The sequence below is a fragment of the Erythrolamprus reginae genome, chromosome 1 (assembly GCF_031021105.1).
Source record: "Erythrolamprus reginae isolate rEryReg1 chromosome 1, rEryReg1.hap1, whole genome shotgun sequence".
NCBI classification, from domain to species: Eukaryota; Metazoa; Chordata; class Lepidosauria; order Squamata; family Dipsadidae; genus Erythrolamprus; species Erythrolamprus reginae.
Genome location: NC_091950.1, coordinates 135,762,917 through 135,778,718, shown reverse-complemented (window position 1 = coordinate 135,778,718; position 15,802 = coordinate 135,762,917). Strand labels below are relative to the sequence as shown.

Here is a 15,802-nt window from a genome sequence, read left to right as displayed (position 1 = left end):
AGTCACCGCCCCTTAGCAGCCCCCAATACCTCAGTTTTAAAAACTCAGTCTAAGTGTAGAGACTGTTTTTAAGTGTATCTTATTTGAAGTATTAATATTTTTTAATAAATAACTTGTCTTCTTTTTTCTCCTTTTCCCTTTCTCTTGCAGAATGAAGAGGAGCCTTTGGAAAGGGGTTTCTGCTCTCTGTGGGCATTACCCCCACCGTTTCCCTTCCCGGGGATCCCTTCCCTCAGCGGGCATATCCTGAGCGGGGAGCACCTCAGCCTGGGGTCACTGGCCTCAGAGGCCATACCTGGCTGAGAGCCGAAGGTGAGGGGGTCCGCCCCCCTCACTGGGAGGCTCGGGGATTACTTTCCCCTTGAAGACGAGTACCTGGCACAGTGCCAGCGCCTCTCAGCTGTTCGGCACTGAAGAGAGAAGCCGCGCCGCCGCCGCCGCAGCAGCAGGGACTGTCAAATTGCTGCAGCCCGTATAAGCCGCTGGAACGGCAAGGAGGGCTATTAGGCCGGCTGGGCAGGCTCCTTTCAAATGGGGAGGTCGGTCCCCGAGAAGGAGGTAGGCGGCAGGACTGCGGAGGTTTCTAGCCGCGCCCGCCATTTTGGGGCAGTTGCTGACCCGCGCCCGCCGTTTTTTGAGTGGGAAACAGTTGCTCTCCGCCCACTCTGTGGGTGCGACCAACGATGCTGTTACACAGGCGTCATTCCCTGAGGAGCTTAAATCGCCATTTTGGTTGTCAGCTCTCGTTCCGAGCAGCGTTGGCTTTCCAGATCTATTGTTAACAACAGTGCTTGTGAGTAGTAATGGAAGAGAAAACTGCTGAGAAGGCATCCTCCCCCAATTTGGTGTCCAAAGATAAGGGCAAGTCAAAGCCCAAAGAAAAATCCAAGGCGCAGGCCTCCTCTTCCTCTCTCAAAGAGGCAGAGAGGCGCATTAAAGCATTGGAGAAGAGGCTGGAGGCAGCCATTCTAACACCAAGAATTGCCTCGCCTCTCCCTGCGCAGTTGATGTTCCAGGCCAGGGATCCACTAGCTCCATATTCTGGGTTGAGACCAACTGAACCCCTGTCAGAAAGGGATTGGTCCCCAGAAAGGCAGGGCCCATTTCTGCCTGCAGCTGGTCAATCTGCATTAGGCCTTAGTCAAGCCAGGCCTCCTTCAGCACATTCTATGAAAAGTGGGCCTTCAGCAACCTTTACACCCACTGCAGCTGGGCTTAGAGTGCACCCTGACACATGGCAACAGATGTCTCCAGCGTTGCAGGAGCTTGTCACTGATGCATATTCCCAGGGGATGGCAGCAAAGGTGCAGAACACACGTCACCCTTGTCCAACAAGAAATCCTTGGTCAGTACCGCCCCTCTCGGGTATGGGGTCCTGGGTTGAAGAGCCTTCCCAATTGGAGGACACTGAGAAAGAGTATGATTTCTCAGATGACGAGACCACTCCTGAACACCTGGTAGTGGCTGGTCTCTTTAAGGCTTCTTATTTCAAGGTTCTACTGCATAAGGCAAAGCAGACAGCGGATTTGCCAGGTCCTACTAAAGTTACTGATTCTACTGAGGACCCTAAACCGTCTGCAGTACTCTTTAAAGAGCCTCAGCCCGAGACTGACCATGTACCATCCTCGGATATTTTTAAACAAAGTATTAAGCGCCCTTGGCAGACTCCAGCAGCGGCTCAAGGACCTTCGGTCATGGAGAGGAAATTCTATACTCTGGATGAGGATATGGAGAAGCTGTTGGAGTTTCCGCCCATTGACCAGCCAGTAATGACTCTGATTTCAAAGGCTTTGGTTCCCTCTGAGACTGGCGATAGTTTGAAACCAGAGGATAGAAAGGCGGAGATTTTATTGCGTAAGTCGCATCAAATGGCCAGTTGGGGGTTTCGGGCAGCCACGGCTGCCTTCTTTTTCAATCGAGCCTCCATAATATGGCTGCAGGAGGTGCAGGCCCGTCTAGGCCCAGAGGATGGCCGTTTACGACAGGACATCAGTAAGCTATTAGCTGCAGCAGAATTCTCTGCGGATACTACCCTCCATGCAGCGAAGTTTTCGGCTCGAGGGATGGCAACTTCACTGGCTTCCAGGCGTCTCCTTTGGCTGAGGAACTGGCCGGCGGACCTCAAGTCCAAATGGAACCTGGCTTCCTCCCCGTACCAAGGAGAAAAACTGTTTGGGGAAGCCTTGGATCCGGTCCTCATTGAGGACAAGGACAAACGGAAGTCCCTTCCCAGAGCGTACAGACGACAGGAGCGTCGGGCTAACCCCTATAATCGTCGCCAGCCATTTCGTTGGGACTCCTCATCGTCGGTGGGTCAGAATGTCAGGCCCTTCCAACAAGGCCAGTATGGTCAGTCAGGCTTTCGGAGTGACCGTGCGGCCTTTCAAGACCGACCGAGGGGGTATCAGCAGGCGAGACGGCCCTTCAGGGGAAACCAAAGGGGCTTCAAACGCAACTCCAAGTGACTTGCATCCGATAGCGCCCATAGGAGGCAAACTACAACTTTTCAGTGCCTCCTGGAGAAGTATCTCCACCGACAAATGGGCGATAGCCACAATTTCTCAAGGGTTGCGTCTGGAGTTTCTTCAGCCCCCACCACACCGGTTTGTCCAATGTCCATCAACACGAGATCCGCTGAAAAGACATCATTTGCAGCAGGAGATAGACCATTTTTTGGATATCAAGGCGATAGAGAGGGTGCCCGAACATGCCAAAGGCACGGGGTTCTATTCCATCGTTTTCCTAGTGCCAAAGGCATCAGGAGGGTTCAGGATGATCCTGAATCTCAGATCCCTGAATGCCTTCATCCGATATCGGAGATTTCGAATGCACTCTCTCCAATCGATTCTCTCCTCTATTCGTCATCACGATTTTCTAACGTCAATAGACCTGAAAGATGCTTACCTGCACGTTCCTGTTTGGCCGGCCCATCGTCGCTTTCTCAGGTTCTGCCTGCACGGTACCCACTACCAGTACAGGGCGATGCTGTTCGGCCTGTCCTCGGCGCCTCGGTCATTTACAAAGCTGATGGACATCTTGACGGCGCATATCAGGGGCCAGTCTGTACGGGTGATGGCATACTTGGACGACATCATCGTTATGTCCAAGTCACTGCCACAGGCGCAACAGGATTTGACTCTTACACGACACGTCCTGGAGCGACATGGCTATACCATCAACGAGGAAAAGAGTCATCTTTTTCCCTCTACAAGCATCCAGCATCTGGGGTCTATTATAAATACTACCCAGGACACGGTATCTTTAACACCGGACAGACTCCTCAACATTCGGCGACTGGTCAGCAATCTGTGTCGACAACGTCAGGTATCGCTGGCCATGTTGTCCAAGGTACTTGGGACTCTCGTATCATCCATAGGAATCGTACCATGGGCTCGACACCACATCAGGAGTCTCCAATGGTTCCTACTGCCATACCAAAAGGACAAGGTGAGCCACTCTCACCGGCAGGTGAGGCTTCCAGCATACGTCAAACAATCACTGAAATGGTGGTTTTCCCCAGCGTTATTCCGGGGTTCACCTCTCCACAGTCACGAACGCTTGGTTCTGACCACGGATGCGAGTCTGTCGGGTTGGGGGGCTCACATGGGTCCTCATATGGCCCAAGGTCTATGGTCTCAGGACGACCTGACTCCTATCAACATCAATTTCCTGGAGCTCAGGGCAGTGTTTCTGGCGCTTCAAGCCTTTACTTCCTGGGTTCAGGGCAGAGACATACTGGTGCTAACAGACAATGTAGCGACCAGGGCCTACCTCAATCACCAGGGGGGCACGAAGTCACAGCGCCTCATGCTCGAGACTACGGCTCTCTTCGATTGGGCCGAACTTCATCTGGCTTCATTGACGGTGGAGCACATTGCGGGGACCAGCAATGTGCAAGCGGACTGGTTGAGCAGGGCGACCCTGGATCCGTCGGAATGGCGGCTCGCCCCAGTTCTTTTCAACAGCATAGGCCACCGCTTCGGGGTTCCATCAGTGGATCTCTTTGCAACTCCGGACAACGCCCAATTGCCCAGATTCTATTCCAGGTTCACAACGCCAGGGGCAGAAGGGGTCAACGCCCTGCTGTCTCCCTGGCCCAAAGGTCTGCTTTACGCATTTCCACCAACATGCCTTATTCAAAGAACATTGGACAAGATGGTGCACGAAGGAGCGGAGTTGATATTGATGGCTCCCCACTGGCCGAGACGCCCTTGGTTTGCAGACCTGATAGCCTTTTCTGTGTCTCCCCCGTGGAGGATTCCAGATTGCAAGATATCGTTGAGCCAGGGGTCAGTTTGTCATCCGAACCCTCAATGGTTCCAGCTGACCGCCTGGCACTTGAGAGGCTCAGATTGAGAAACCAATGCATACCGGACAATGTTGTATCTACTATGCAGGCTGCTTGTCGTCCGTCTACGGTACGAATTTATCAGGCTACATGGGCGGCCTTTTGTAAGTTTTGTTTAGAGCAGCGTTCTAACCCTCAACAAGCATCGGTTATTCTGGTGTTACAGTTCCTGCAAGCAGGAGTGGATAGAGGTCTGGCACCAAATACCTTGAGGAGGCAAATAGCTGCTCTCGCGACCATTGTACAGGTGCCTCAATCTCGTTCGCTAGCACAACACCCTTGGATACGGGACTTTATTAAAGGAGCAGTCAACTCCCACTCACCTCAGATTCATAGGTTCCCGACTTGGGACCTATCTCTCGTGTTGAAAGCTCTTACTGCACCTCCCTTTGAGCCGCTAAGGTCTATTCCACTTCGACTACTAACAATTAAAACTGCATTTCTTGTGGCGATCACATCTGCGCGCCGAGTGTCCGAATTGTCGGCTCTGTCTACTCGATCGGATCTCTGTGTGTTCCACTCGGACAGAGTGGTGCTGAGACTGGACCCGGTCTTTATACCCAAGGTCAACTCTGGTTTTCACAGATCACAGGACTTGGTCCTGCCTGATTTTTGCACACATGGTCAACATCCTTTGGAGTTGAGATGGCACAAGGTGGATGTTAGGAGGGCCTTAAAGATTTATATCAGAAGGACTGCTGAGTTCAGGAAAACTGACAGGATGTTTGTGTCATTTGCTCAAAGATCTATGGGACTTGGGGTCTCATCTAAATCCATTAGTCGCTGGCTTAGGGATTGTATTGCAGAAGCGTACAAAGCTAGGTCTCAGTCGCCTCCGTTTGGCATAACTGCGCATTCCACCAGAAGTGCGGCTGCGGCTGCAGCATGGCATACCCAAGCATCTATTGAGGACATTTGTAAAGCAGCGACTTGGGCTTCACCTACAACTTTCATCCGTCATTATAAACTTGACTCGGTTGCTTCGGCTGAAGCTTCCTTTGGGAGGCGTGTGTTGCAGAGGGTGTGTTCCTCTCCGTCGACCGTGGCACAGCCTTTTCCCTCCCAGGGGATGTGAACTTTGGTATATCCCATGTTGGACTCTCCTTCCCAGTGCAGTGGAGAAGAACCGTTGTACATACCTGAACGGTCTTCTCGATGCACTGGAAGGAGAGTCCAAACCCACCCGGCGTAGTTGCCAGGTCGCCGGAGTAATTGGGTTTGCGAGGTTTAAAGTTAATTGTTATATGGTTAAAGTTCAATAAATTGTGTTACCTCTATACTGTCTTCGTTTTTAAAACTGAGGTATTGGGGGCTGCTAAGGGGCGGTGACTACCTCGTATTTAAATATTTAAATTAACTCAGTCTCTACCAATAAGATTGGTGAATTACCATGTTGGACTCTCCTTCCAGTGCATCGAGAAGACCGTTCAGGTATGTACAACGGTTCTTTCGATAATTCAGCACATTCCATAATTTTTGTGATGATATTTAGAGTAGTAGGGATATTTTCCTGTTTCCACTGTTGGGCATAAGCTATTCTAGCAGCTGTCAATATTTGAATAATAAGATATTTATCTTCTTTTGTGACTTTCTGTCGAAAGATGCCTAGCAAGAATAATTCAGGTTTAGGTATAATTGTTATCGATATGGCTTGGTCTATGATTTTTTTGACAGGTCCACCATAGATTCCTTGTAGTTTTTTACATTTCCAACAGGAAGGAGATATATTATGGTACATTTTGGAGAGTCTAGCCGGTGGAAGATGCCACCTGTAGATCATTTTAAATAAATTTTCTTTGTATGATGTTGCGAGTGTCATTTTATAGTTAATTGTGTATATTTTTTTCCCATTGTGAGAGATTTATTATATATCCAAAATTTGGTACCCATGCAATCATACAACCCTTAACTTGTTCCTCTATAGTGTCTTGTCTTTGTAAGTAGCTATTTATTTTAGAGATCATTTTTAAATTAGTTCCAAATAAGATTATGTCAAGGGGATTAGTATTTTGAAAGCCAAGAGTGTTCTTGTGTTGTTTGCATTTGGAATTTATCTGCATGTAGGTAAACCAGTCTAAAGTTATTCCATTTTCATCTAGTTGTTGCTTTGTAAGTACAGTCATACCTCGTCTTACGAACCTAATTGGTTCCAGGGGGTGGTTCGTAAGATGAAAGGTTCGTAAGACGAAACATTGTTTCCCATAGGAAACAATGTAAAGTCAATTAATCCGTGCAACCAAAAAACCCCCCCGCAAAAAAACAGCGTTCGGCGACTGCTGGGAAGCCACGCGGCTATTTTAACAGGTGACAGCCAGGCTGGGGGGCTTCCCAGCAACCTCCCGAACCCCGAACCCGGAAGTTCGGCAAAAGTTCGGGGTTTGGGAGGTTGCTGGGAAGCCCCCCAGGCCGGCTGTCACCTTTTAAAACAGCCGCGCGGCTTCCCAGCAGCTTCCCGAAGCCGAACGCCAAACCCGAACTTCCGCGTTCGGCGTTTGGCGACTGCTGGGAAGCCGCGCGGCTGTTTTAAAAGGTGACAGCCGGCCTGGGGGGCTTCCCAGCAACCTCCCGAACCTGGAAGTTCGGCAAAAGTTCGGGGTTCGGGAGGTTGCTGGGAAGCCCCCCAGGCCGGCTGTCACCTTTTAAAACAGCCGCACGGCTTCCCAGCAGCTTCCCGAAGCCAAATGCCAAACTCGAACTTCCGTGTTCGGCGTTCGGAGACTGCTGGGAAGCCGCGCGGCTGTTTTAAAAGGTGACAGCCGGGCTGGGGGGCTTCCCAGCAACCTCCCGAACCGAACCTGGGGTTCAGAAAAATTTTGCCTCTTCTTACGAACTTTTTTCGAGTTACGAACCGGCGTTTGGGAGGCTGCTGGGAAGCCCCGCCGCCCGGCTGTCACCTTTTAAAACAGCCGCGCGGCTTCCCAGCAGTCTCCGAACGCCAGTTCGTAACTCGAAAAAAGTTCGTAAGAAGAGGCAAAATTTTTCTGAACCCCGGGTTCGTATCACGAGTTGTTCGTAAGACGAGGGGTTTGTATCTTGAGGTACCACTGTATATTGTCATTAAGATCTAGTAAATTTGAATAAGTTATGATTTTCGAGGAAGAGAAGATGGTTGGGTAGGTGAGGGATTCATTGGGAGATATCCATTTTGGAATTGCAAGATAGTGATTTTTTACCATGTCGATATTAAAGCGTTTCTTATGTAGTGGTGTTTAAAATAGTTTGGAATTTTACTGAGTTCCATCGTTAAGAATGAGTGCCACCCGGACTGCAAATCAAAGCCCTCTAAAGTAGGTAATCTTGTGTTTTGGAGGGTTATCCAGTCTTTAATTTTAGCCAGGATGGCACCTTGATAGTACAGATAAAAGTTAGGGAGGCCAAAGCCTCCTCTAGATCGATGGTCCTGCAAATTTTTCAATTTTATTCTTGCCCCTTTTTTTTGACCAAATAAATTTCCAAATTATCTTATGCAAGTGTTCAAAAATGATTTGTTTAGTTTAATTGGGGCTACTTGGAATAGATATAGGTATCTAGGGAGAATTTTTGATTTGATTGCAGCAATCTTTCCCATCAAAGATAGTTTTAGCTTTGTCCATCTCACTAAGTCTTTTTGTACATCTTGTGTAAGTTTATCAAAATTGTCTTTTTTTAAGCTACTACAGTTTGATGAGATCCAGATACCTAGATACTTAATTTTTTGACTATTTTTAGATTAAGCATTTGTTCTAATAAGGAATTTGTTCTTTTGTCATATTTTTAGTTATAATTTTGGTTAGCTCTGTAAGTTTAAAAGAGGGTAAACAGGTATATGTCTCCCAAGGCAGGTATAGGCAAAAAAAAATACAAGTACTGTACTTACCTCAATCCCCCGCTGCTCCCACTGGTTTGAGTTAGGGTTAGTACCTGGCCTCTCCTTGCCTAAAAGAGATACAATTTCCCTATCTATCTACTATTACTGAACATCCAAAATATACTATTTAATTCTATGTACTGTATTTTTGGTGTATAAGAAGCACCTAGATTTTAGAGGAGGAAAACAAGGAAAAAAGTATTCTGAACCAAATGGTATAGTATTATATTATTTAATAAAATACCAGGGTAGCAGAATACTTTTTACAACCATGTATACTTTTTACAGCCATGTACATTTTTTACAAACTTCAAACTTGACAGCTTCAAGACTTGTGGACTTCAACTCCCAGAATTCCTCCACCAGTCATGCTAGCTCAGAAATGGGAATTGAAGTCCACAAGCCTTAAACTTGCCAGATTTGAAGACTCTTGCACTCCTAACCCCCAACTTAAACAAATAAACAAAACAAACAAGGACAATTCATCTTGTTAGTTGTTCCTTTAGTCACAGAAATGGCTAGTGATAGAATCATTTGCAATTATAGTTCCCTGCTGACGTTTCCTTAATATTACTGTTATACCATGACGTTTTCGAAGACCCCTCTCTTGACCACTCCAATTTTCACAATTGAAGTGCATGGAAATATAGGGTGATGATGATAAACCTGAAATATTCCTTAAGAGGTGTGTTACTAGAGCAGGGATCCCCAACATTGGCAACTTTTAAGACTTGTGGACTACAACTCCCAGAGTTCCTCAGCCATCTTTGCTGGCTGAGGAACTCTTGGAGTTGAAGTCCACAAGTCATAAAGTGGCCAACGTTGGAGACCCCTGGACCAGATGACCTACAGTACGGAATCCCTTCCAACTCTTTCTGTGTCTCTGTGTGTGTGTGTGTCTGTGCTCTTGCACCCCTCTCTGCATGTGTGTATAGACTGTCCGAGCCTCCGCTCCGTGCTTTGTTCGGGGTGCCCCTTCAGAGGATCCAAGTGCATCCCCGCGGCTCCACCCCACACCAACAGCAAAGCACAGGCAGTGCTGGCAGCTTTTCCCCTCAACTGCCTTTCCATGTCGAGAGCAGCGGTGGTGGTGCTTCAGAGCCTGGATGAGCCCGTCTCCCAGGACCTGCCACCGGCCACGGGATTACTGGTGGTTCCAGCTAAGGGAGAGTGGGCAACGGCCTGCCTGAGCGGCTTTCTAGTGTTGGCTGTATGGCTGGCAGGGATGAAGCTGCAGCCGATCCCCCAGTAACCCTGTGACTAGTGGCAAGTTCTGGGAGCTGGGTCTCCACTTTCTGCCTGCCCTGTGCCAAGGCTCCCACCAGCCCGGAAACTGCGTTCCTGGAAGGCACAAGACGCTGCTGGAATGCAGTTGCTGCCACTGTTGCCCCTCTCACTTTCCTTTACCCCTCAGCAGAAAGTGGAAACCCGGTGGATGGATCTGCTGGGCAGGCCCCCGCGCTCCCACCTGCCCCTTGCTCTGGCCATTTCAGAGGACCCCCACCACCACCCGCTCCTGTAATTTCCTTTTAGAAAAATTCCTTGCTGCAATCGCAGAGCGGGCGGGGGAGATGCCTCCACGGACACAGACGCCTTCCATCGCGATCGCTGCCTGCTTGGAGCCCCCACCCAAAGCCTTTTCATCTGAGTTGCAGGCTTCGCAAGAGCTTCGTGAGGCGGAAATAGATTGCTTTGGTGCGGCGCGGCTGGGCTCTCCTTTCTTTCCTTGCTGCTGCTGCTGCCGCTGTCTACATGCTCCTCACTTTTTCCCTGTTTCCTCCTTCCTGGCCTCTGGAGGTGGCCGCGTGAGGCTGCAGGGGAACTGGGCAGGAGAGAGGGAAGCTAGCCGAGGTCAGGAGATCTTTTTTGAATTTTTTGAAATTATAATATTAGCACATTGTAAAAACCATCTCTACATTAATAAAAAGTATACTACGTGATTTAGAGTCATTTTACCTCCTTAGAATTATATCATTCAAGATGTCTTAGATCTAAGAATGTAGATCATTTCATTATGATGGTTAATAATATGAATTTAAAGAACTAAGAGGTAATATGTATTATAACAATAGTCTTCTTTTTTAGGTAATTCTTTTAAGAAAACGTCAGCTTGGAAGACTTCCCCCTACAATAGCCCCACCTACTGCACGTGACCTTCTATGCAATATTGTGTGGCTTCAGGGTAATAAAAAACAGATAGACTACATTCAGGTAATGATGCTTTGGATGCTTCACACAGGTGATATCTGGCCCAATGCATATCATTGGTCCCATATTAGATCTAATCTTCACCTCCAAGCAGTAGTGGATGCCAAAATGGAAGAAATGACTATTAATCCTTTGCATGGTCAGATTCTCCCTTGTTCACTTGAGGTTTGTGTGTTACTTCCTGCTTAGATTACTTCGATGCACTCCATATGAGTCTGCTTTTGAAAATTACTGGAAAAGTGTGGTTAGACCAAAATCCAGCAACCTGCTTGTGAAAGCCACTTTCTCCAGAGCACACAACTCCATATATCTCTGGTTTGCTGAGGGTTTGTTTTCTCTGTATCATCCAAAACAGGGGTGTCAAGCTGATGGCCCACGGGACAGATGCATCACATGCAGGTCACACTCACCCCAGCTCATGTGATGGTAACACAACAGCCTGAGTTTGACACCTATGATCTAGGGGAAACCAACATCATCCTATTCTTAGCCCTATGGAATAGTCTTCTATCAGATATTTGGATGATTGCATTGCTCTTGATCTTTAAAAATATTTTTAAAACTCAGCCGCTCCGAAAAGCTTTTACCTGTGTGTTAAAATTATTTTAATGACAATAATTAAAGATGAATTGGTAGTTTTAATTATTTTATTCTTTTTTATTACTGTTACAATTATTTTGGGGTTTTTTGGCACTTCCATAACAATGTGGAATGAGCTGGTATATAATTCAAGTGTCTGAAAAAAGAACAAACTTGTAAAAACCCATGTCTCAGAGTTATTTTGAATTTGCATTGGAAACGTGGATACTAGGAACAAGGTAGTTTTCTCAGTTAAGACATGACAGCAGGAGTTATTTCTTCAGAAGGCTCTTTTACTTATTCAGTAGTATCAAAAAGTAACTATTTACTCTATTTACTTTACACTATATTACAGAACAAACCGCCAACCAACCAATCATACTAACTACACTATACTAAAGCACACCATCAAACCAGACCACACCTACATAAAAGATGTATTACATTATATACATGTACTGACCTATCAGATCATAGAATAGATTACATTATTCTGCTGAAGCACCATGACTCAGCATTCACTTTACTTCAACTGTACTTGTAATATTACTTCAGATTTATATCCTGATACCATGCATATATACAATAAATCATACAGACAATTTTATATTCTTTAGATACAATTCCCACATCACTTAACATTAGCTATGTGGGCTGAAACACAGGAGGTAAAGCCGTAGAAACCCCAAATTACAAATTGAAGATTCTATGTACAGTGATACCTCGTCTTACGAACCACTCGTCATACGAACTTTTCGAGATACGAACCCGTGGTTTAAGATTTCTTTGCTTGTCTTAAGAACCATTTCAGTCTTACGAACCCTAGCCCGGGTCCATGGGCTCTCTTACTGCATGTGTGCTCTCTTACTGATGCAGAGATTCCCCTGCCTTGTGACTGCCCCCAATGGGATTTCAGGAGAACACCGAGAAGCCCCCGGCTGTTTCAGAAGGTGACAGACGGGCGGCGGCGCTTCATGGCATTCTCCCGAACCCGAAGCCAAACTTTTATTTATTTATTTATTTATTTAGATTTGTATGCCGCCCCTCTCCAAAGACTCGGGGCGGCTCACAACAGTGATGAAAACAGTATAAACAATGGAACAAATCTAATAATAAAAATTATATTAAAAACCCCAACTGTTAAAAACCATACAACACATACATACCAAAACATAAAATATAAGAAAGCTTGGGGGAGATGTCTTAGTTCCCCCATGCCTGGCGATATAGGTTATAAGGGCATGAGCGACTGTGAGCAATGACTCCCTGTCCAAATAGGGCCGTAACTGATGCACCAGGCGAACCTGGGCAAATACCCTCCTCGCCACAGTCGAAAGATGGTGTTCCAATGTTAGCTGTGGATCTAGGAGGACGCCCAAGTTGCGAACCCTCTCTGAGGAGATCAATAATTCCCCCCCCCAGGGTAATGGACGGACAGATGGAATTGTCCTTGAGAGGCAAGACCTACAGCCACTCTGTCTTGTCTGGGTTGAGTTTGAGTTTGTTGACACCCATCCAGGCCCCAACAGCCTCCAGGCACCGGCACAGCACTTCCACTGCTTTGTTGACTGAATTTCTGGGTTCGGCGTTCAGGAGAACACTGAGAAGCGCCCGGCTGTTTCAGAAGGTGACAGTCGGGCGGCAGCACCCAGCTGAACGCCGTTTTGTGGGGGGTTTTGTGGGGGCTTGCACGCATTAATTGGTTTTCATTGTTTCCTATGGGAAACATTGTTTTGTCTTATGGACTTTTCACCTTACGAACCTCCTCCCGGAACCAATTAAGTTCGTAAGACAAGGTATCACTGTATATCTATCTACTTATGATGAGTTGATAATGGCAGGTTTAGGAGAAGAGTGTTAGACAACTGTTTTCATGCCTTTTGAATTCAGGTTTCTAATTACAGCAGGTGGACTTATTATTATATTAAGAGGAATATTATGTGTCTCTCTCTGAATCTTTGGATAAGGAGAACTAGATATCTCTTTAGGGCCAGAACTTGCAAGAATCAGTGGTGACTAAGTCAACTGTGGAAGTAAAGCTGGAAATAAACAACATACTTTAAAATAACATAACTAAAGTTGATGAACTTTGGAAACTAATTCTTCAAGGAACAGCAAGAGGCAACTGAGGTTGCTTGGGGAAAGATACAGTCTTTTGAAGGCAAAACTGGAAGACAGCAGGGGAAGAGCTATAATCTGTAGACTGCCTGCCTTTGTTTTAGGTTTCAACTCATTTTTTTTCTGTGGGTCCCATGTCACAAACCAACTATGAGGGCTGACAGGATGACTTATGAACATCTCTTTTTCATGATTCTTTTGAATTAGACTAAACTAGACCTGGCTGGGCCCAGAGGGAGGAGTTCCCCTCTCTGAAATAGCCTTTGCCTACGTAGACTCGTTGCTCCAGAGATTGCGGGTTGTAAGTCCCTCTTGTGAAGTTGGACTTAGGGGTTCAGGTGGGCTTGTTGCTCACGTACCTGCCTCTCAGCTGCGTGTCAACAGCCCAGCCTGTACTGCTCAAGGAGGTAGCCGGGCTGGCGGTAGGATTCCCCAGACTTATTGTCTTGGGGGATTTTAACCTGCCGTCGCTCAGGGAAACCTCTGGGTTAGCGCAGGAGTTCATGGCCACCATGACAGCCATGGACCTGACTCAAGTAGTATAGGGTCCGACTCATGAGGGGGGGCATGCACCCGACATGGTATTCCTCTCTGAGCAATTGAGTAATGGTCTGAGACTAAGAGGCTTAGAAGTGTTGCCTTTGTCATGGTCAGACCATTTTCTATTACGGCTTGACTAGACAGTTCCGCCCCAGATACCTGATGGATCCAGAGGGCTTTCAGAGGGCCCTTGGGGTTATTCCAGATACACTCGTCCACAGTTTGGTGGAGTCTCTTACTGAGGCCTGGAACAAGGCTGCAGCGGAGGCTCTTGACTGGATTGCACCATTGGGACCTCTCCGTGGCACTAGACCCCATAGAGCTCCATGGTTCAACGAGGAGCTCCGGGAGTTGAAACGCCAGAAGAGACATCTAGAGAAGCGATGGAGGAAGAGTAAGTCCAAATCCGATCGAACACTTGTAAGAGCTCATACTAAGACTTACAAAGTGGCGCTCAAGGTGGCAAGATGAGCATATCATGCGGCCTTGATTGCATCAGCGGAATCCCGCCCAGTCCCTCTGTTTAGGGTGACCCGCTCCCTTCTTAACCAGGGGGAAGTTGGGGAGCCCTTGCAGAGTAGTGCCGAGGATTTTAACACGTTTTTTGCTGATAAAATCGCTCGAATTCGGAGGGACCTCGACTTCAGTTGGATAACAGAGTCGACTGACAACGAGTCAGTCAAAGTGACTGGGGCTCGTACTTGTCCACCTGTCTGGGAAGAGTTTGATCTGGTGACACCTGATGAAGTGGACAAGGCCATTGGATCTGTGAGTTCCACCACCTGCTTACTGGATCCATGTCCCTCCTGGCAGATTTTGGCCAGCAAGGGAGGTGACACGGAGCTTGGTCCAGGAGATTGTCAATGCTTCTTTGAGGAGGGGGTCCTTTCCGGATCCCTACAAGGAAGCACTTGTGCACCCCCTCCTCAACAAGCCTTCCCTGGACCCAGCCATTCTTAACAACTATAGGTCAGTCTCCAGCCTTCCCTTCATGGGGAAGGTTGTTGAGAAGGTAGTGGTGCTCCAACTCCAGCGGTCCTTGGAAGAAGCCGGTTATCTAGGCCCTCAACAGTCAGGATTCAGGCCCGGCTACAGCATGGAAACTGCTTTGATCGCGTTGATGGATGATCTCTGGTGGGCCCAGGACAGGGGTTTATCATCTGTCCTGGTGCTTCTTGACCTCTCAGCGGCTTTGATACCATCGACCATGGTATCCTTCTGCACCAGCAGGAGGGGTTGGAAGTGGGAGGCACTGTTCTCCATTGGTTCTCCTCCTACCTCTCCAGTCGGTCACAGTCAGTGTTAGTGGGGGGTCAGAGGTCGACTTCTAGGTTACTCCCTTGTGAGGTGCCTCAGGGGTCGGTCCACTCCCCCCCCTCCCGCTGTTCAATATCTACATGAAACCGCTGGGTGAGATCATCCAGGGATATGGGGTGAGGTATCATCAGTATGCTGATGATACCCAGCTGTACATCTCCACCCCATGTCTAGTCAATGAAGCAGTGGAAGTGATGTGCCGGTGCCTGGAGGCTGTTAGGGTCTGGATGGGTGTCAACAGACTCAAACTCAACCCGGATAAGACAGAGTGGCTGTGGGTTATGTCTCCCAGGGACAATTCCATCTGTCCGTCCATAACCCTGGGGGGGAGAATTATTGACCCCCTCAGAGAGGGTCCACAACTTGGGCGTCCTCCTCGATCCACAGCTCACATTAACATCTTTCAGCTGTGGCAAGGGGGATGTTTGCCCAGGTTCGCCTGGTACATCAGTTGCAGCCCTATCTGGACTGGGACTCACTGCTCACAGTCACTCATGCCCTCATCACCTCGAGGTTCGACTACTCTAATGCTCTGTACATGGGGCTACCTTTGAGAAGTGTTCGGAAACTTCAGATCGTGCAGAATGCAGCTGCGAGAGCAATCATGGGCTTGCCCAGGTATGCCCATGTTACACCAACACTCCGCAGTCTGCATTGGTTGCCGATCAGTTTCCAGTCACAATTCAAAGTGTTGGTTATGACCTATAAAGCCCTTCATGGCATCGGACCAGAATATCTCCGGGACCGCCTTCTGCCGCACGAATCCCAGTGACCAGTTAGGTCCCACAGAGTTGGCCTTCTCCGGGTTTCGTCGACTAAAAAATGTCGTTTGGCGGGACCCAGGG

At 47.9% G+C, this 15,802-nt stretch overlaps 1 protein-coding gene across 1 annotated transcript in view; it reads left to right on the top strand.

Moving 5' to 3' along the window:
* The window catches only part of LOC139158437 (solute carrier family 9 member C1-like), a 186,295-nt gene that overhangs the window by 130,771 nt on the left and 39,722 nt on the right, over positions 1-15,802 (top strand). The window contains exon 20 of the mRNA XM_070735749.1: positions 10,281-10,406. Coding sequence (XP_070591850.1) covers positions 10,281-10,406 — 126 coding nt within the window. The remainder of the gene's footprint in view (positions 1-10,280; positions 10,407-15,802) is intronic.